General features: G+C 33.8%; 2 protein-coding genes across 7 annotated transcripts in view; one reads left to right on the top strand and one right to left on the bottom strand.

Annotated features, from left to right (window-relative positions):
* CEP85L (centrosomal protein 85 like) overlaps nucleotides 1–22,816 on the bottom strand; it is a 224,191-nt gene that overhangs the window by 84,616 nt on the left and 116,759 nt on the right. The gene's annotated exons all lie outside the window — the stretch shown is intronic.
* Nucleotides 20,297–20,697, top strand: PLN (phospholamban). The gene has a single exon (XM_054558789.1). The coding sequence runs from the start codon at nucleotides 20,297–20,299 to the stop codon at nucleotides 20,453–20,455; it is 159 nt and encodes a 52-aa protein (XP_054414764.1). The 3' UTR covers nucleotides 20,456–20,697.

Here is a 22,816-nt window from a genome sequence, read left to right on the forward strand (position 1 = left end):
AATCATATTACAAAAGTGAAGAGAAGAAATGGTTTATCCCAGACAGACAGTAACTTACTTTCTTTAAGCAAATCAATTAGAAGATTAGGTAAAACAAATGAAGCTTAAGTATTCAAATTAAGGTTAATCATGGACTTCACTTATAAAACAAATAGAATGTAGTGTTTTCCAAGCATTTTGTTGCTATAACTTACTTTTTAAAATTTTAGATGAAATATAAACAGAATTTAATGAATCAATCCCTTGTAATTAACAAACTAGACAACAAAAATGGAAAAAAAATTAATGATATAATTGACAATTTATGAAACAGTTACCTATGAAACTGAAAAGTTTATCAAAATGAAGTACTTAATACAATGTGGCTCTATTTGGGATCTTGCCCAAGGTTATGAATAGCAAATGTACTACACTATATAACCAGCTTCTACTAAAACAAAGCTATAGCACAGGTGCTAATGTTTTAATTTATTTTAAAAATCACACTAACAACATATATTTAATCAAGTCTTCCATCATATTTTATTCTCAAGGGATAAAAATATTTGATAGTCATGCACTGCATAATAATGTTTCTGTAAATGCTGCACCCTTAAGATTATACCACATTCTTACTATATCTTTTCTATATTTAGATATATTTAGGTACACAGTAACACTGTGTTACAAATTGTTTACAGTATTTAGTACAATAACATTCTGTACAGGTTTGTAGCTTAGGAACAAATACCACATAGCCTAGTCGTTAGTCGGCTATACCATCTAGGTTTGTGTAAGTACACTCTATGATGTTTACACAATAAAGAAATTGCCTCATTTCTCAGAATGTATTCCTGTCATTAAGTGACAAATATGTTAAGGGACCAAAGCACTGCCTACAATATCTTGAAATGTAGCAATGAATTTTTCTAAAAGAATACAAAGGAAACTATTTTTTACTTTTTTTTGTTAAATTTTATTTTAAGTTCCAGGATACATGTGCAGGACATGCAGGTTTGTTACATAGGTAAACTTGTGCCATGGTGGTTTGCTGCACCTATCAACCCATCACCTAGGTATTAAGCCCCGCATGCATTAGGTATTTATCATGATGCTCTCCCTCCTCCCAAAAAAAGAAACTATTAAAGGGAGCTATCTTGAGGGGAGAGGGAGCATACTTTTACTTTCTATCAATTGGGATTTATCTGACTTTTCCTACCATTTACATATTATTTTTTTCTTTTCTATCTGTGCAGTTATGGGTCACTAATGTTTTCTTCTTTTATATGTTAAAAATACGATTTTTAAAATGGTCTCAGGAGTCAACAATAATCTCATGGTGAAACTGTTGAGTGGAGTTCAGACAGCTCCCTGTATATGTATAGGTCATGAAACAGGAACAAGTTGATTGCTGATGCCGATGTCTTTTTTTTTTTAATCTCCAGAGTCTAGTTTATCACTGGCCTATAGTACACAATTAACAAAAAGAGGATGAGTAGCTAGAACACCCTAGGGATATTTATCAGCCTTTAAAAAAATCCAAAAGTATTTCCAACAGCAAAAACAGGTACTGTAATTAGCATACTGTAATAGTAATTATGGCAGTGGTTCCTTTCCTTTATCATGATAAGTTGGGTCTTATTCATTTGTGCCCTGATACTCAGCACAGCACCTGACAATGTTTATTAACTACTGACTGATATGAAAATTTGGAGTTTTCTACAGAAGGTTACCATTTTGTTAGCAATGATATGTGTAACAGTAAGAAATACCTACACTTAAAAGATTATAGCTCAAAGATCAGTATGCAAACCTATGTTTGATTAAAGATCATGCTTTCTGGCCGGGCACAGTGGCTCACACCTGTAATCCCAGCACTTTGGGAGGCCAAGGCGGGCAGATCACGAGGTCAAGAGATTTAGACCACCCTGGCCAACATGGTGACACTCCGTCTCTATACTAAAAATACAAAAATTAGCTGGGTGTGGTGGCGCACACCTGTAGTCCCAGCTACTAGGGAGGCTGAGGCAGGAGAATCGCTTGAACCCGGGAGGCGAAGCTTGCAGTGAACCAAGATCACGCCACTGCACTCCAGCCTGGCAACAGAGTGAGACTCCATCTTAAATAAATAAATAAATAAATAAATAAATAAATAAATAAATAAATCATGCTTTCTGACCCTTGAGGTCTAGCCTCATTTCAGTCAGACCTAGGGAAACTTCGACTAATCTGCACAACTAATTTTAGTTTGCAATAATATAGAGATAAATTTGAAAGACAGTCTTCAATGGCCATACTTTGTTATATTTTGGAAGTGCGAAGTTTCAAGAGCATGTTTTCATTGTCTAACATTCATTATATGGACTCCTACTTATCCAAATATTGAATTTTGGGTTATTTTATTTTTTCAAGTTAGCTAAGGGAAAAAAAAAATCAATGTATTAATACTGGAGTCAACAATCAACTTTTCAGATATCCATAGTACCCTCAATTAAGCAATAAGCCCACTGAGAAAAGAATACATTAACGGGGCAGCCTTACAAATGACTTTGCCAAAGACATCCTCTTGATCCTAATGTTGGTTCTGGAGCCCACTCATCACCTTTGACCAACTGAAGGGCAAATTAAATCAGCAGATGATGAGATGTTCATGCCCTTTTGCTATGCTATGCAAGCTTTTAATTTGGAGATGAGTTAAGGATGAAGTACGGCTTTCCTGAAATATAGCAAAACCATGTATAACTCTCAGTAGTGTAATTAAGTTGCTAGTAAAAAGTTACAATGCTTACATGTTAGGAAGTTGGGTTTATTTCCACTGGAACATTTTTACATCTTTTGCTTTATAAAGTAAATATGAATTCCACATATCAAAATCTATTTTCATAACCTTCTCAAGAATGTATCTATGCTGAAAAATCAAGGGTCAGTTCTAATTTTACTCTACAAACCTAAAGAGGGCTAACTGTGTAACTGAAGCACAGAAGCCATTATGTTTTAGAGGTTCTCACCTGAAGCAATCAAGAACCTACCTTAAATACTGATATTATCAAAGTCTTTAAATAAAAGCTCAGATCTACATTAAGGTAGGATTACCTCCCTCATCCTTAGAGCAGGAGCACTGATCAAAAAGCCACTTGATCTCAACTAAAAGTGCAATTTCTTTAGTTGCTTAGTTGGTACAGTCATGTCACTCAGGATGTTTACTAATTCAGAGTTTAATTCTCACCCCAAAAATGTGTAATTTTAGCTCATTTTCTCAAAGAAGTTTCTCTAATTATAAGGAAATGTAACTGACCAAATCTTGAAAATTATTACATTTCAAAAACAAATCAAATTCATTTACAAGCCTGATCACCCTTACATGAACTAATGTTTAGGAATAACAAGTTTACAGAACCAAGAGAAGAAGAAAGAGAATTTATCCGATTTATTTACACAGATGGTAATCATAGTGTTGTTTTTTAAGGTTTATAATGGCAAAAATTATATCCCCTGATATTCAATAAGATAATTCACAAATTATGGTGTATTTATATGCCAAACTCACATTTACATAGTAAAAATAAGACATCAAAATTTGTAACATATATTTTTAATAAACAGCACACAAAAATGCCCAAACATATTTAAAATTATTCTTCAAAGAACAGGTAATGTTTTAGGGGTTTTTATAGAGTTTTTAAAAGCTTAACATGCCTGAAGACAAGGACGTTTTTTTTAAGTGCATTCCTTACCTAATAGAGTGCCTGACAACCAGTAAACCAGTAGTTTAAAGAAATGAATTAAAAACTGACTTTATGTGAAATTTACATGTTTAATTATTTTAACAAAATTAGCTAAAATTAATAGCTACTTTAAAAATAATCACATTTTTCAAGCTAGTTTAGTATAATCAGAACATTTGGGCTTCAAAGAGACTTTAGAAATTAATTCGATCTGCCTTCCATTTATTTATGAGAAAACTACAGTACAGAAAGATTCATTTTCTGAAAATCATAGAGTAAGGTACTGAGAGAGGACAAAAAAATGAGAATGACAGTTCCAATTCAACTCCTCATTAATATTCCTTGACCAACCTTCAACCACTCCAAAAATTTCTTATATTATGGTTAAACAAAACTATGGAAAGCCATTGTTTTGGACTGAGCCTTAATAGCCCATGCCAAACCATAATGGAGTCACTCTGGTTTGTTTTGGACGGAGTCTTAACAGACCAGACCAAAACAAGAATTGAGCCACTCCTGCTAGGAGCCACATAACCAAACTGAACTTCAACATCACCAAGTTTTCCAAAAAAAAAAAAAAAAAAAAACCACACAGGATATTCATAGCAACCAATCAGAAAAGGCCCAGTTTACCTGAATTAGCATGATAAAGAAGTCTGTTTTAACCTTATAAGGAAAGTAACTTATAATAACCAATTCACTTTTTGTTCCTTCTTTCTTTAGCCTCTTTCTGCCTAGAAAGCCCACCTCCTCCACCTAGCTCATCTGACGGCCTATTTTTATAGAGATACTGCCCAATTCATGAATCATTAATCAAAGCCAATTAATTAAACTCAATTTGTTGAAATTTTGTTTTTTGATGTTACACACATGTCAAAGTGTGAACACGTTAAAGAATTAAGTACAAGAAAAATCTCAGCTTTTCAGAGGCAATCATTAGGGACAAAGAAAATTAGTTTATCTAAGTTTCTGAGGGCCTTTATTCTCTCTTCTTTCAACTTATCCTTTTTAAGAGTTCACTTGTAATGGAAAAATAATATTCTAAATATCCATTAAGTATAAAAATATCTTATTGAGCCTTCTAAGGGATAAACAGTGTGTAGAGCTTAGAAAAAATAAATCAGTCTCTATTCATGAAGTTTATGGCAAAGAAAATAAATATGCCTATATAATATAAAAAGTCCCCCACCAACTTCAGATTTATCTGACTTTTCTGAATTATAAGAGATATTCACTTATTACTTATATAATTAGAAATAAAGAACAAGCAAAACAGGGCTTCTCCCCACCTACTTCTGAATAATGAAGAAGTTCTATAAGAACAAGACAATAAGGAAAATAATTCGGATAGAAGAAATAACATATAATGGCAGAGTTGTCAAATCGTTATGGTAGGCATACATGGCAATGGACAGATCAGGAATGATGTTTTATGTAATTCTGTAAAGGGTGGGTTTTTCATCTTGAAAGAGAAATCAGTGAAAAGTTCTCAGCATGTGAATGACAATCAAATGTGCACTTGGATATCAGAGTAAAAACTGAGTAGGAAAGGGTCACGATGAAGGGTAGAAAAACTAGTTAATAAATGTCTATGAAAGTTAAGAGGAGAGTTGGTCAGGCTATGAGAACAAAGACTTACATTTCACAATCTGCATTTGGTTTCTAAGTGAATGGGGAGTCTGGCAGAAGACACAAAAAGTATGAGCCTCCAATTGCAATTTTGTATCAAAATCAGTGATAGTGCCACCACAAAGTTTGCGAATGCGAGGAGCTCAAAGGGCTGAGATATCAACCAAAAAGATAAGAAATTTAATATGTCTGGAGAAATACTACAATCATTAAATTGAAATAGAACCTTCTTAACAATGTAACAGCATCACGATCGGGACTCTGTAGAATTTTGAAGCAAGTATTTGGAGACCTAAGGGTTGGTTTTTGTTGTTAAATTTGTTTTGTGATGTATGTGTTTCCCTTTGTTTTTTTTGGCTTTGGTTCTGTCCGTTTCCTTTGTACAAAACATGCACTTCTCTTAGAAGTCTCTTAGAAGTCACACGTGCTCATTTGACTCTCAATTGAGAATTTCTTTTTCTCCTGGTGTTATCTTGCACTAGTGGTTACCTTCTAAATGTTAAATTTTCATTTCCATATTATTTGTATACTGATAAACCACAATTTCCTTGAAGCCACGTAGCATACTACAGCATTTCTATCACTTAGAATGTTTAATAACTTTCCAAAAATCATGTAGACCTATATGAGACCTTTTCTTAATCCATCTGGCCTCTCTTGACGTCAATGCTCTTCTCCACCCCTCATCAAGATGAAGAAAGAGAATTTGCCCAGAATTCAGATATTTATGAAAAAATAAAATGTTTGGGTCTCCAGATTATCTGGCAAATCAAGTGAAAAGTGAACCTACCTCCCCAAAATGACCCCTAAGCTTTATAGGTTACTTTATCACTGGGTTATATTAACAGCCCCCCAAACCCAGTTGATGAGTAAATCTTATTTTCTCTTCCCTATTGCCCTAGGGAGAGAATTTCCATCCTCTCAATCTCAGACCACTATTCTCATTCGCAGTTTTGCTTAGATGTTTTTTGAACCAGTCCTTCCCTACGTAGCTTTAAAATTTAAGGCAGTAATTATCAAACCCTCAAGTACCCTCAAGAGCTAGGTAAAATCTTCCTCCTGGGTGTCTAGGAGATCTAATCTAAAAAAAGCTCCTTATCTTTGATGTATTGTGAACATTACAAAAATTGATTCAAAGCTTGCATTTTACTGTATATCTGTCTAAATATTAAAATGTTTTAATTTAGTCATCACTTAAATTAACTTCTGGTCAAAAATTTCCAAAAACCGATTCTATTTTGAAGCTTCTTTGCCCTCCGGATACACCACTACAGACTGGAGTTTAAATACTCAATGTAGAAGATTACTACATACATCACAGTATCCTTCACGAAAAGTCAGTAGTACAGCTGGGTGCGGTAGCTCACACCTGTAATCCCAGCACTTTGGGAGGCCGAGGTGGGCAGATCACGAGGTCAGGAGTTTGAGACCAGCCTGGGCAATAAGGTGAAACCCCCTCTCTACTAAAAATACAAAAATTAGCTGGGCGTGGTGACACACACCTGTAGTCTCAGCTACTTGGGAGGCTGAGGCAGGAGAATCGCTTGAACCCGAGAGGCAGAGGTTGCAGTGAGCTGAGATTGCACCATTCACTCGGGGCTGAGTAACAGAGTGAGACTCCGCCGTCCCCCGCCCCAAAAAAAAATTAGTAATACTTTTGAGGAATACATTTAAAATGCTACAAAACTATATAAAAACAAAAGTAAAGATATGAAGCCATGATTCAGTTAAAACTGAAGAAATACTAAATTTCATTTAGAGCTTAGTAAAAATAAATTTGTAATTATTTTCCCATCCAAGTTCAAAGATAGTTTACCCTTAAGAATCCACCTTCTAAAGGAAAAAAGAAAATAAGTACTAACACTAAATGAACACTGTTGCAGGATCTCTGATAATCACCATGTACACTTCATGTCATTAAACCGTCACAAATACTATTCCACAGATTAGGCTGCTTAGGAAAGTTATTTGTATAAAGTCATGTGACCAAAAATACATTCAAACTATAGTGTGACTCCAAATGAAGACTGTGACAAAGCACCTCAAAAAAATTTTCCAGCCTCTAGCTGAGGAATCATTGGGGAACACTCTACTGATAACACTATAACTCATTAATACTCCTATTAAACAACTTTCTGTTTGGGCAATTAAAAATAACGTTCAGTTAAAACTAAAATATAATACTTCCTAGAGTTCCACGTGGGATCATCACCATCATCGTCATCTTCACTAGCTAACCCAAAGGAACAAGGTAAACACAAAAACTCCCCACTCTTGTACCAATCTAAAAAGTAAATTTTTGAATCCATTTTCCAACTGTGTCACACACAGCTGTTAGTATCCTTCTAAGGTGTGTATATGCCTATGTATACTTTTTAAGTAAACTTATAAACATGTGGTAACTAGGGCATATTTTATTCAGTCTACGGCAGCTTCTTGGTTTATCCAACTAAGTATTACTAATTCTATTTTCTTAGAATGAGAAGTTCTCAGAACAATGATCTATCACCTAAATTTCAAATGAATGTGTAACTGATAGACAAAGCAGACTTTCTAAAACTATTAACAGTGCTCAAGAATGCATCTATTTACATCTTTAAAATTTCTTAGTTACTATATGCTACTCTAATGATAGCTATATTCAAATTATAATTTTTTCCCACAACATGCCAATAGATTAGGAATTATAAACAGACAGATCTGGATTTGAATCCTGTCTGTTCTTTAGCAGTTGGTTATCTCTGACAAATTACTGTAAACCTCGTTAGGCTTCTAGGTTTTGTATTATCAATCATCACTGGTAACTGATAGTACTGAGAGATCCATCCTCATTATGTAAGGATTGAAAGAAAAATGGTTGTAGCACTGAGAAAAGTATCAAACATTATTCTGCAATTTCCTTAACTTGGGTTTTACTTTTAAGTTGTAAATTTTCCCTTGGCAATGTCCACAGAATATCTTTGCTAAAATATTATTTTTCAGTTAGTTTTAAGCTGACTCTTTAAATATCAAATGATTTGCTCTAGAGATGGATTTTCTTTCTTTGGAAGAAGCCAAGATCATTTCCATTTAAGGGCACATAAGCAGCTGCTGCTACACATTTTAGTTACCCATAAGAAAGTGAAGTGGGCTAAGTTCACTCTGTCATAAGCATTTAAAAAATTAAAAATTACAAGTACCTCTTCTAAAATTAAAGAAGAGATTTAAGAATTAATATTTTCAAGTGCGGTGACTTAAGTAAATCTAACATGTAAGACAACAAATTAGATAAACAGAGAAGAGGAGAATGATGCCCGGCTTTACAAAAAAATTATTTCCCCAGTTCTACTGTAAGATAAACTGTTCTAGGAAGTTCAAAATATCATCTCACTTACTAGCATCTCATTTGTGTAGTAATTTTCAGGAAAGCAACTGCTAGATTAAATGAGGCACATCCTTTCAAAAACATTACAAAACTTAAATTTCAACACATCAAACCTATAAAGCCTCATTAACTGAGATGTAACTGATTTGGAATCTGTAATTATTTCTTTTTTGCTATAAAGTTGCCCTTAATACTGCATCAGTTTATAAAAAATTTGGTAAGATTGTGTAATAATTTCATGCAATTGTTTTTAAAAAATCTTAAATACTTAAAGTAGCATATTGCTATTTTGGGGGGGTTATATGTATCAGTTTAAATATAAGTATTACTATTCACAAATATATTGTTAAACTAATTGAAGAAAACACAAATGAATTAAATACATTTATTAGTTCTTTAACTGTAAGATAAAAATAATTTTTTAAAACGAAAAGCAGTTAGCCTGATTTTCTCATACTCCTTCTCCCATACACACAAGAACAAGAACAAAATAAGAAAACAGGTATAAAATTTGATTGTGTAAAAATATTTCACTTTCACTAAAAGCTAACATTATGAAGACACGTATTAAAGCAACAGCAGCAAGAATTCAATGAAAGTTGTTTTGCTTATACCTGTGTTTATTTTTCTCATAATTAAAATTCCTGTAGTAACTATTTTAGCTCTTCAACATCTTCACCATTAATATTCAATTATCTCTAAGCCTGAAGATGCATGAATCTTTAACAAAAGCTTTCCACCACCTCAAATTTACTTATTTTTTTCATTTATCTGCCATATACTGTTTTAAATTAAAAACAAAAGATAAAGCACAAAGTGTTAATGACTTTTCCATACCTAAAGTAAGAAGTTCTAAAGTTTGGTTGTGATAAGACTGAGACTGTGGCTAACCAATCGAAACTTCAGAATTCCTATGTGACATCATAAGACCTCCCTAGAACACTTTTTCTCCTCCACCTACTGCAACTGTTCCCATAAACCGGGTGACAGAGTCAGAAAACTCCCCAGCTAAACACCCGTAAGACTTCATACAACACAATACTCTATATTGTGATGATCACAGCAGCCAAGGTAAGAAACAGATTTCACTGACTTTGGTAATTCTTACTTTATATAATTCTTAATTCCTATAATTTCTATAATCTGAACTTTTAAAATGAGTTAATTTTATGAATATCAGTTCAAACTTAGGCAATAAAATGACATGACAAAGTGCTTAAATTTATAAATGCTTATCCATTTAGTGACAGTAAAAATGAGACAACTTTGAAATGAAAAAGGTCATATTCATCTTTGATCCTGGTTACTGGTTTGTCATTTAAATTTAACTTTCACTTTTATTTTGCTTTTCAAATGTGAATTTCTGCCAATTAAAAAATCTTCCAATTATGTTACCATATTTGGTAGTAGTGGTTAATTTCTCCATGCAAAAACAATGACTTAATTTTGTTATTTATTGCTCTGCTGAGAAACAGTGCAGAACTGAGCTATTTACATCTGAACTAATATGAATAGTCATTTGACTACAACATGCACATTATCAGCATGCCTATTCCAATATTATCATAATTTCATACAGTGAATAATAATGAAATGGAGTTTAAGAATATATAATACAAGCTACTTTTAAAGTGCCCTTGAGGATGTTTCCCCTCTAAAGTCCAGTCAACTTTTAACATTCCTAAAACTTCCATGCTGTTAATAGAGTTACTGATATTAAATTCAATATTGTATCATAAAGAAGTTTAGAAATTTTAAAACAATTTTCACAAACACATAAAAATCTGATGTTAGAGAATAATTTGACACTTTAAAAAGTTATTTTGACACACGAATATTCTTAAGTATCTTATTTTCACACAAATTTGATTAGATGGATTTCTGCCTATTAATACCTATAGTTTTGTCAAGTTATTATCATCCAGTGGTACTCCATTTCCTCTCTCGGATTTAGAAAGAAAGGAGAAAATAAAATAAATGCCAGGAATGGAGATGCCACAATCAATTTCATGACTTCTGTTTGAATTCTACCCTATTCTTTATGTTACAATCCTCAATTTAGTAAATGAAACGTTTCCTCATTCTTAGATCTCTGTCAGGGCATACAGAAAATTACACATATTCTATTTATTTTGATTTTCATATTTCATATATATGTTAAAATAAAATTTATCTCTAAAATTCTCAATTCCTATGACAAATGTTAATTCTATTGCTCACTACAAATAAGAACTTTGTAATTCTGTAAGCAGCTTTCCTTAAGACATACAAAAACATAATTTTTGTCTACCACTGAAGTATCCTAATTGTGTCTCCATATCTCTATACTCATATTTTTCCTTTGATATTACATAAAAGTCATTCACTGTAGGTGTCTTATATGCTTATTTGTGCATTTTTATTCAAATATCTATCAAATTACATTCTCATACTTCAAATTGGGTGTTCATGAGTTATTTTATTGTATCAGAATTTCACTATATCACATATTGCTCTAAAAAGTACACATACTTCTGGATAGAACAGAAATTATATTAAAGTTACCCTTAGCTCACTAGTATGTCTCAGTTAATACAAATTACAGTTACAGAGACTGTTAAAATTTCAAATATAATGTGGTAGTACCATACATTATGTCCCAACTTGTTGATCTATACCTTAAGGTGCAAGTTAAGTATTGTCTTTGTTTATGAAGACATGTGGTTTAAAAGTAAGTGCTAAAAAAAGTGTTAGATGAAATCAAATGGAATATGAAAAATGTTTAAATTAAGAAGCATTAAGTTTTAAAAACACATGAAAGAGCCAGAGTACTTGCTTTACTAAAAGGCGTGACGGCACTATCATTTCCTAAAACTCAAATATCAAATCCATTTTATTTGTATTTTAGTAGGCATAAAGGAAAATAATCGCATTTGGGTATATAATCATATCTTTAATTAGTGAGATTAAGAAACAATAAGAAAATATTGCATAAATACAATAGTTTCAGAAAATTTTAATGTATTTTAATGTTTTAATGTACTCATTACACGTGTAACATTAAATTATGTAATATATTAAATTTTTAATTAAAAAACTTAAATTTAAAGTCTAGTTACCTCTCTAAATTAGACAACATATTACCAATCCCAGAAATGAGGAGGGCCAATGAACACTTCTTTTTTATTCTTAAAGAACAATTTCCTAATATACTCGTGTACACAAATATTTCATTTGGTCCTCTTAATTATATATTTGATACTGCATCCCTATTCTACAATTTAGGAAAGATGCAAAAAGGTGAACTGCTCAAGATCACAGAACTAAGAAAACAGGGAAACCTTGGCAGAAGTTTAGGTTTTGTCACTAAGCCACATGCACATTCTCTATATACTGATCAGCATGGCTTAAAGTAAATAATGACACTGACAAACCAAATTTGAAAGCCCCCAAATACTGTAAATGATACTCTAAAAGGCAAAAGGCAAATTCAGAGAATACAAACTTCTATTTTAATTAAAAGCCATTCCATTTCATTTAAATTCAATTTATGCATAGGCATTACATTCTTAATAGTCTAAATTATATTCTACTGATCATTTTCAAAACCAGAAATATACGAAAATTACAGATGTCCTTAGTCATTAAGCAATACCTCCTGGAAGGCAAAATTCAAACTAACTGCACAGACTTTAAAAAAAAAAAACACACCCCAATCAATCAAAGTTTCCTTTTATTTGTTTCATTGCTAAAATATTCATGCCTTCAATTCATCTGATACCTAAAATCCAAGTTAACATCTCCTCAAAACTTTCACAAAAATCACATTTCGATACTTTATTCTAGGTTCCCTAGAATCAAGTAGTCTCTTTGTATAATTTCAAAGTTCTTACCCAGAGTAATTCTGAAGCATGTGTTACCAAATAAACACATGAAAATGAAGCCTGGATGTAGAGCATACTCATAGTCAACTGAGGACCTCTAGTGCCTTTGAAAAGGTACTCCATCTTTAGTTTTCAACCCCCGTCCGCTGCCCAAAAAAAAAGGTTGACCAACTCACTCACATTAACAGGGGGTATATTTATTAAGTGGCATTCATTTTTCCTTAAGACTTTCTCAATACTACCTCCCCATATTCTCTTCCCCAAGAAAAGATTCTGAAGTTCCAACTCCTACAGGGTTAAGAATATTTTACTTGTAAATAAACTTGTAAAGCATTGTTTCAATATTTAAAAAAAACAATAATGAAGGCAAACCTACAGACAATATAGCAACAGCAATAAGCTAAATTGTCAATTTCAGAGAGAAAAGTCTCTCTGTGCTGTTGTTTAATGAATTCTCCTCAAGACAGAGCTTTAACATGAGGAGCACTTCATTATGGGTCAATTTAGGAGTGAAAATATATCGAATTTTATGCATATACAATTCTTTTCATAACCAGACAGAAGCAGCTTGAAGATTCTTTCAAACAGCCAGTCTGGACCAACAAAGCTCTGGAACGTTGCTACCACAAAGTAACTTCAAATAGAATGTCCAAGTTTAGTATTAGGCAATCTCAAAAGGAAAATGACTCCACTGGAGTGAACTTTTGTAAGCCAACAGATTCATCATAAATCTAATGATGAACTGTCCTAATTTATTACCACAAGTCCAAAAAAGGGTGTATACACATTCACTTACGGCTTATCTGTGGAAATGCCAGAAAGTAGTAGAAAAATAAAATAAAATTCCAAATAATCCAAATATAGACAAGTCCTGTTTATTCAAATTCAATCTATAGAAAATTCTAATTTTCTAAACCAATTAGATGAAAAAAACATCCTAGAGTATATCAGACTGTAGCCTTAGATATTACTTGAATTCAATTTAATAAAGTATTGCTTCAGTACTCCCATGTTTACTAAAAGAATAAACAAAAATAAAAGGAGAGAAGCAAAATTCTAAATTCTACAAACATAAAGAATCCCAGGAATTTATTATTTCAGCAAAAGGAATACCACCAAAAATACTGAAGTTTGAGAAGTTCTGCAAGAAGTGAACATGCTTAAAGTATAGATGGAGATTAATGCTCAGCATATACAACATCATTAAAGTATCAATTGTCTAGCAAGTCATAAAGCAGGCCACCAAAAGTTTTCAGAAGACTATTGAGGTTCCTTCCGCACAAGAATGCATCTGATATTATATTGCTAAAACAGGACTCACTGCAGACAAAGTAATGACTCCTGAAGGAGTTGATATATAGTAGCTTCCACCAAACATGTTGCCTAACATGGTATATGACATTAGTCAAAAGATTAGAGTTGCCTAATGGCTTTTCTATTTCTTTCTTCCACCTCAAAAAAAAAAAAAACAGAATACTATCTTGAACTTGATTTTTTTTTTAATTTCCAGTGTTACTTTTCTTGAAGAAAGGACGACAACCAAAGGATTTATAAACCCCACAAAGAATAGTAAAGAATTCTTTATTTTTATTCTTCTCATTCCCCTAAAAAGTAGAGTAATCATGAATCCACAGACATAAGATACTCTGTGGATACTTTTCTGCCTCTGACATGCAACTCAAGAGACAGGAGTCTAGCATTTCTACACCCAAACTCCTAACAAGTACCTTTCATGTTTTCAATACTCTCGATTCTAGGGCCTAGAAGACAATTTGATTTTAAAATTCATCTATAAATGAATACCACTCTTGTGTCAAAACAACCAATTTATATATATCTTGTCATTCTTTTAATAAGAGGGTGGAGAGTAACTTCAGTTTCCATGGTTGTTTAGGCCATATACAAGTTCAGAATATCCCAAAACTATTTATGATTAGACTAACAGAATGCTCTAAAAAGATCAGATAACATGAAAATAAAACTAAACTATTTTTGTATGCTTTCCATCGAAAAATTAGTCTATTAAACAGCTTTGAAAAAAAAAAAAGGAAACTCATTTAGTGGTTGTCAGGTCAGTGCAGAGAAGAGAATGATAAACATCTGACAACCATGCCATAAATTATAATGTAGTAAAGGTCACAGACAACACCAAAAATAGGATTCTGCTGTTCTCACACAAAGGTTTTCAATTCTCAGCGTATGACAGGAAGCCCCATCTTCTATCGGTAAAATCTGGCCTAATTATCATCATACAAATGTTGGCATTCAGTAGAACTAGGATTCCACACATTTCAGATTATAATTGTAAAAAATTGAGCCCAATAAATTAAATGTATATCATTAACATTTTAGCATGTAAAGCAGATTTGTTTTCAGTTTAGGCATAAAATTATAAAGTAGTTACAAATAACTTTAGGATGACGGCATATTTCTAAATCTGACAAGAAACAGGATACTATTTTTGGTCATCTCCTTTACACCCAATTTGTTTCCAGAAACAAACTCTTCTTTTTCAATAAGTTAGCTGTTATAGGATTATAAGATCATCTTTAAAGTATGTTAATTATGCTTTTAACAGTAAAGAGCTCATCTCTTTAGGGCATATCTCTGTATTTCACAAATACTAAAAACCCATTTATACAAAGCCTAGTTCAGGTTAATACTGTGTTAATCAGGTGACCATTAATTTAGGTGAATCCTCTAAGCCTCATTTTTCTTATCTGTGATAGAAAGAGACTTGAGGAAAATATTACAGCTTACATGTTCAACTAACAAATTGTTATTAGAACTAGTTAATCTGTCAATCACAGCATTATTTTTAAAATTTTTTAACTTATTATTAAAAATGAGGGCCAGGCATGGTGATTCACACTTGTAATCCCAGGAATTACCTGAGCTCAGGAGTTTGAGACCAGCCTGTGCAGCACAGTGAAACCCTGTCCCTACCAAAAATACAAAAATTATCCAGGCATGGTGGCGCATACCTGTGATCCCAGCTACTCAGGAGGCTGAGGCAGGCAGATCGCTAGAGCCTGGGAAGTTGAGGTGCAGTGAGCCACAATTGCACAACTGCACTCCAGCCTGGGTGACAGAGCAAGACCCTGTCGGTCATTCATTCATCCATTCATAAAAACAATTAATTAATTAAAAATGAGATGAGGTCTCATTATGTTGCCCAAGCTGGTCTCGAACTCCTGGGCTCAAACATTCCTCCCACCTAGGCCTCCCAAAGTGTTGGAATTATAGATGTGAGCCACCATGCCCTGCCCACAGCATTATTTTTTATTAACAATTTTCTAATAGTTTTAGTCATAAAAATCCCTTATTTAACTTTAGTGATTTATTGAAGCATACCAATTATGCACTAAGTACGAGGATATTAAATGAACACACAGTTTCTTTACTTCAGAAACTATGTCTAGTTGGGGATACAAACATGTAAATTGAAATTGTGCTATAATCTGACAGATATCCTCATATGGATAACACTAAAGCCCTATTAAAAACCAGCAGAGGTGACAACCAATTCCACCTTAATAACTAATGAAAGGTTTCACTAGGAAGTGATATTTAAACTGAACCTTAAGAATCAACTGAAGCTTGCATGGCAGACAATCAAAAGGTGGAGAACACATTCCAGGCAGAGATAGAACAACATGTGCAAAGAACAAAATCACAAAAGGGAATGGAGTATTTATGGAAAGGTGACATGTTTCATGTGACTGAAGTACAACTTATCAGTGTCAACGTAGGGGATGACTCCTGTATATGCTTCATGATAAACTTCTGGCCAACTCCCTCCTTTCCCATGTTTTGTCTCAAAGCAATTTTTTAAATTTCTGACCTTTTAAGACCATTTAAGCCCAAAAACCTCACAAAACCATATGTTCAAATAGGAATTACCAAGTCTAATTATCATTCCTTTCTTAACTGTATTCTGCTACACATCTTCATAAAAGGTGACTACTCAGCCAGGCGCAGTGGCTCACGCCTGCAATCCCAGCACTTTGGGAGGCTGAGGCGGGTGGATCACGAGGTCAGAAGATCGAGACCATCCTGGCTAACACGGTGAAACCCCGTCCCTACTAAAAATACAAAAAAATTAGTCAGGCGTGGTGGCAGGCACCTGTAGTCCCAGCTACTCGGGAGGCTAAGGCAGGAGAATGGCGTGAACCCAGGAGGTGGAGCTTGCAGTGAGCCGATATCGCGCCACTGCACTCCAGCCTGGGCAACACAGCAAGACTCTGTCTCAAAAAAAAAAAACAAAAAAACTGACTACTCAAATATAAATAAAATCTTCCCATAATTTTCCAATCCACTAGATCTACAATAAGCAAATATCAACAGAAGCAACTTAAAAGATGAATCTCAATAAAGAGCAAAAGAAAATCTATTTATATTTTATGTGAAGAATTCAAACAAAAGTCATTAAATATATGTCAAGTTTAAGCTGTTATGTTCCTTATTTTTAACTTTTGTTTTAAGTTTGGGGGTATGTGTGAAGGTTTGTTACATAGGTAAACACATGTCATGGGGAGCTTGTTGTATGTATTACTTCATCACCCCGGTATTAAGCCCAGTACCCAACAGTTTTCTGCTCCTCTCCCTCCTCCCATCCTCCCTGCTCAAGTAGACCCCAGCATCTGTTGTTTCCGTCTTTGTGTTCATAAGTTCTTATCATCTCGTTCCCACCTGTAAGTGAGAACATGTGGTATTTGGCTTTCTTTTCCTATGTTAGTTTGCTAGGGATAATGACCTCCAGCTCCATCCATGTTCCCACTAAAGACATGATACCATTCTTTTTCATGGCTGCATAGTACTGCATGGTGTATATGTACCACATTTTCTCTATCCAGTCTGTTACTGATGGGCACTTAGGCCGGTTCATGTCTTTGCTATTGTGAATAGTGCTACAATGAACATTAATGCGTGTATGTTTTTTATGGCAGAAAGATTTATACTCCTCTGGATATATACCCAGTAATGGGATTGTTGGGTCGAACGGTAGTTCTGCTTTTGTAAGCTGCTATTTTCTAAGTAGAAGTGTTATAGACAACCTAAATAACAGCCTTTAGCCACCTGTTTAGACAATGAAGAATATATGCTAGAAAAATACAGGTTGTTAAACAACTCTTTAAGGAAAGAAAATTTGATAGAAGTTGGGTGTTTGGAACTCCTTGCTACAGACCAATATTATGAAGGGGGACAGAGTTTCAAGCCAAAAATGCCCAGTCTACTATATAATTCAGAATATAATAGACCCAAGTTGAACTATTGAACACTACAGAATCTAAACACCATAAACCATATTGGTTTCTTTGTAAAAGTAAATGCCGGGTTCTAACTAGCCATGCCTGATACTTACCTTACCCTTTGCCATTCTTTCAGTACTTCCTTCTGTTGCCTTCAGCACTTTCCTCTCTCAGGAATGGGCTAACAGGTTGAAATGGGCTTTTATGGGATGTATAAAAAGACTTAGGAGAAAATAAAATCTTACACCTGGGGTAAGGTAGTAATATGTTAACAATAATATATCAACAAATGTTAACAGTCACTATGTCTGGCAGTTAATTATTGACTTTTTTTTACTCCGTTTTTAATTTTTCTTATTTCAAAATTGACACAGAAGGATCCTGATTGAAAACAAAATGTCCCCAAGTGTTAATAACGATTATCTCTGGACAGTTAATACAGTTAATTTTCAGTCTATATATAATTTTTCTGTAATGACATATAAATCCTTATTTTATTAATCATCAAAGTATAGACCCCACAGGCAGCAATAGCTTGTGGGATCTCTGAAAGAAGGCATGATGGAAACTACTACTAAGTAGAAGTCTGTAAATAGGATATGTCTGTGGTAGTGAGATAATAATAATTACTATGCGTTCCAAGCTTGATAGTCTTCAGTACTTAACATCAAATCTTATTAAAATGTTACTTAAGATAACATTCTATAAAACTATGAAATCATAAAAAGGAATGATAATTTGAATCTATATTTTTGGTAAAACACTTCCCATTTAACACTATTTTATTTCAGATTAAAATTAAGATCCAGGGAACAATTTCTTGTATGCATTTCCTTTTTATGAGATTGGCTCTGGAGCTATTAATACAGTGACTGATCAAACCAATTACATCTACAGAGTAACAGATTTAAAGAAACTATATGTTAGAACTTTTACCCAAAAGAATAACCCAAAACAAGCTGTACCTTAAACCAAATACAGCAGGTCCTCAAATGACATCATTTCTTTCTATGTAATTTTATTATAACATTTAAGTATGTGTGGAGCGTGCATGTTCTCCCCACATCTGTGGGACTCTCGTTTCCTCCCATATCCCAAAACAGTGCACATTAGGTTCACTGGCGTGTTTAAGTTGTCCTGGGTTGAGTGTGAGTGTGTACATGAGTGTATCCTGTGATGGAGTGGCCTCCTATCCAAGGTGGGTTCCTCCCTCCTTGAGCTGCTGGGATTGGCTCCAGCCACCAGCACCCCAAACCAGAATAAGAGGGTTGAAAAATGAATGAAAGGATGAATACAAATTATTACCAAATAAAAATTGGTAAAGTCTAGGGTGATCATACAAATGCATGACAATAAATGCTATGGCACAAAAGCACTCAGAGATCCCACCATATTTGAATTGTTTTTGATCTGCATGGAGCTGGATGTGCTCCTGACAATTTCCATTTCTCAAACATTGATTCCATGTTTTTAATTGACCACCACAACCACTGTTACTCACTGATTCACCAAATACTGGGTAATTATCTTTGTTGGCTTTTTTTTTTTTTTTTTTCTTCCTGAGACAGAGTTTTGCTCTGTCACCCAGGCTGGAGTACAGTGGCATGATCTGGGCTCACTGCAACCCCTGCCTCCTGGGTTCCAGCGATCCTCCCGAGTAGCTAGGATTACAGGCACATGCCACCAGCCTAGCTAATTTTTATATTTTTAGTAGAGACAGGGTTTCACCATGTTGGCCAGGCTGGTCTCAAACTCCTGACCTCAGGGGATCTGCCCGCCTTGGCCTCCCAAAGTGCTGGGATTACAGGCGTGAGCCACTGCACCTGGCCTATCTGGTTTTTATTAATCTTTCTTAAATGTATACATAGTTCATATTTCTCACAACGTTTAATATTAGAAGGGTTTGGGGTCTTTATTGAGAAGTTCGGTGATGTTTTTGTGACCAGAAATATGCTATAGGAACTTAACTCTTGTTTACATCAATCAGCCTAGGGTAAAAATGGTTTTGCTATATGTTGTTTTGCATAAAGTCACGGTTTCCAGGAACTTACGGATGACATTGAGGATTACTCCAATACTTGTAGTAAATTTGGGAGAAAAAGGCAGACTAAAGTTACTACTCCTAACACAAATGAGACCGTCATGGTGTGCCCCATCAAAAAAGGAGAGAAAGACAGACACACAGAAACACATGCACATACATACACACACACACAAACACACACACACACACACACACACACAGAGAGAGAGAGAGAGACTATAGAAACACGATGTTATAAATAACAATAGTGCTGAGGAAGATGAATTAATGCAAAATTGTATTTTTTGTTCTGAGAATAAGTTACATATATGATTCTAATCCATTTATTATTTTTACATTCCAGGCTACCTAAAAGAAGACAGTTATCTCATATTTGGCTGCCAGCTTTTTATCTTTCTCTCAACCACTTAAAACTTCAGACTTCCTCTCCTGCTGGTATCATGGAGAAAGTCCAATACCTCACTCGCTCAGCTATAAGAAGAGCCTCAACCATTGAAATGCCTCAACAAGCACGTCAAAATCTACAGAAACTATTTATCAATTTCTGTCTCATCTTAATATGTCTCTTGCTGATCTGTATCATCGTGATGCTTCTCTGAAGTTCTGCTAGAACCTCTAGATCTGCAGCTTGCCACATCAGCTTAACATCTGTCATCCCATGCAGACGGGAAAACAATACTGTATGACAGACCACTTCCTGAGTAGAAGAGTTTCTTTGTGAAAAGGTCAAGATTAAGACTAAAACTTATTGTTAGCATATGTATTCATCTGCTGGATCCTGTAAACATGAAAAGGGCTTTATTTTCAAAAATTAACTTTAAAATAAGTGTATAAAATGCAACATGGCTCACAAATTTCTATCCCAAATCTTTTCTGAAGATGAAGAGTTTAGTTTTGAAGCTGCACTGCCAACAAGTTCACTTCATATATAAAGCATTATCTTTACTCTTTTGAGGTGAATATAATTTATATTACACTGTAAAATCTTCTTTAATACTAAGTATTTTTCAGGTCTTCACCAAGTATCAAACTAATAACACAAATGAAGTGTCATTATTCAAAATAGTCCACTGACTCCTCACATCTGTTATCTTATAAAGAACTATTTGTAGTAACTATCAGAATCTACATTCTAAAACAGAAATTGTATTTTTTCTATGCCACATTAACATCTTTTAAAGTTGATGAAAATCAAGCATGGAAAAGTAAGGCCATACTCTTACATAATAAAATTCCTCTTAAGTAATTTTTTCAAAGATCTAGTACATGTAGGTAAATCATACATCTGTTCTAAGACATATGAACAACAGATGAGAATTGGTGGTTAATATGTGACAGTGAGATTAGTCATATCACTAATATACTAACAGAATAGAATCTAATCTTCATTTAAGGCACTGTAGTGAATTATCTGAGCTAGAGTTACCTAGCTTACCATACTACATCTTTGGAATCATGAAACCTTAAGACTTCAGAATGATTTTACAAGTTGTCTTCCATTCCAACCTAACATCCAATGCAGGCAAGGAAAATAAAAGATTTCCAGTGACAGAAAAATATATTATCTCAAGTATTTAAAAAAATATATGAATTCTCTCTCCAAATATTAACTAATTATTAGATTATATTTTGAAATGAACTTGTTGGCCCATCTATTACATCTACAGCTGACCCTTGAACATGGGGGTTAGGGAAGCTGACAATCCGTGGGTCCGCAAAATCTTAACTACCTAATAGCCTACTATTGACCATAAACCTTACTGATAACATAAACAGTAAATTAACACATATTTTGCATGTTATATGTATTAGACACTATATCCCTACAATAAAGCAAGCTAGAGAAAATGTTATTTAGAAAATCGTAAGAAAGAGAAAATATATTTACTATTCATTAAATGGAAGTGGGTCAACATAAAAGTCTTCATTCTCATTGTCTTCACATTGAGTAAGCAGAGGAGGAGAAAGATGGGGAGGAAGAGAAGGGGTTGGTCTTGCAGTCTTGTCTTAGGGGTGTGGGGAGTGGGGGAAAAGAATATTCATGTATAAGTGGACCCTTGCAATTCAAGCCCTTGTTGTTCAAGGGTCAACTGTAATAGGATACAGCTATTTTTCTTCATCTATCAACCAAATGGTAAGCATCTATTTTGTAGTCCACTCTACTGAGCTAAATTATAGATCCAGCTATGCTATTTATAATTATTTTCTTGATGAATAAATTTTCAATTTCTCCTCTGACCATTTCAGAATATCTTCTAATAACTCATAAAACAACTGAAGTAAAATTTAGTGCTGGAAAATATATTCACCAAACTTTGGTAATTTGACTATAGTTTAAAATTAAGTCTAAAATAGTTTACACCTATACTGCATAATCCAACAATTTTAATTTCAGTTGAAGACATGTTACTAATATAACTATTATTAAAAGAGTAGAGGATGTGTAATTAACCATATCTTCTAAAACATGGTTACTAAAAGAATATGTAACATCAATATTGACCTTGGTTTCTTACACAAGTGTTGCTAACTCAATAGTGAAGGAGACACTATTAAATTTTCTGAACCCATGAGAGATACTAGAGATGGGGAGTGGAAAGTGTTTGGTTCAGGGATATCTGAAGAACAGAAGGGCAGAGATTTCTTAAGTGACGCCTCATCTACAAGCTGGAAATCCCTAAAAACAAGTAGGAAGCTTATAAACAACAGGTGATACACTCATCTCACTGGTTTTAGTAAATTACCAATACAAAAAGTATCCCTAGTCTTAAAAACAAGTGAAAAATTTGAACTGATTAGTCATATTCCTTTGATTATGCTGTTTGTTACAATATTTTTCTCAGTAAACAGAAATAACTAATTTTTTTGTTCTTCATTCTTTGATAGAAATTAAAATCTTATTCTGTGAGGATTACAGAATACTATACTATAACTCAAATTATAAAGTAGAATAAACTCTT

This window comes from Pongo abelii, chromosome 5 (genome assembly GCF_028885655.2).
Source record: "Pongo abelii isolate AG06213 chromosome 5, NHGRI_mPonAbe1-v2.0_pri, whole genome shotgun sequence".
Classification (NCBI taxonomy): domain Eukaryota; kingdom Metazoa; phylum Chordata; class Mammalia; order Primates; family Hominidae; genus Pongo; species Pongo abelii.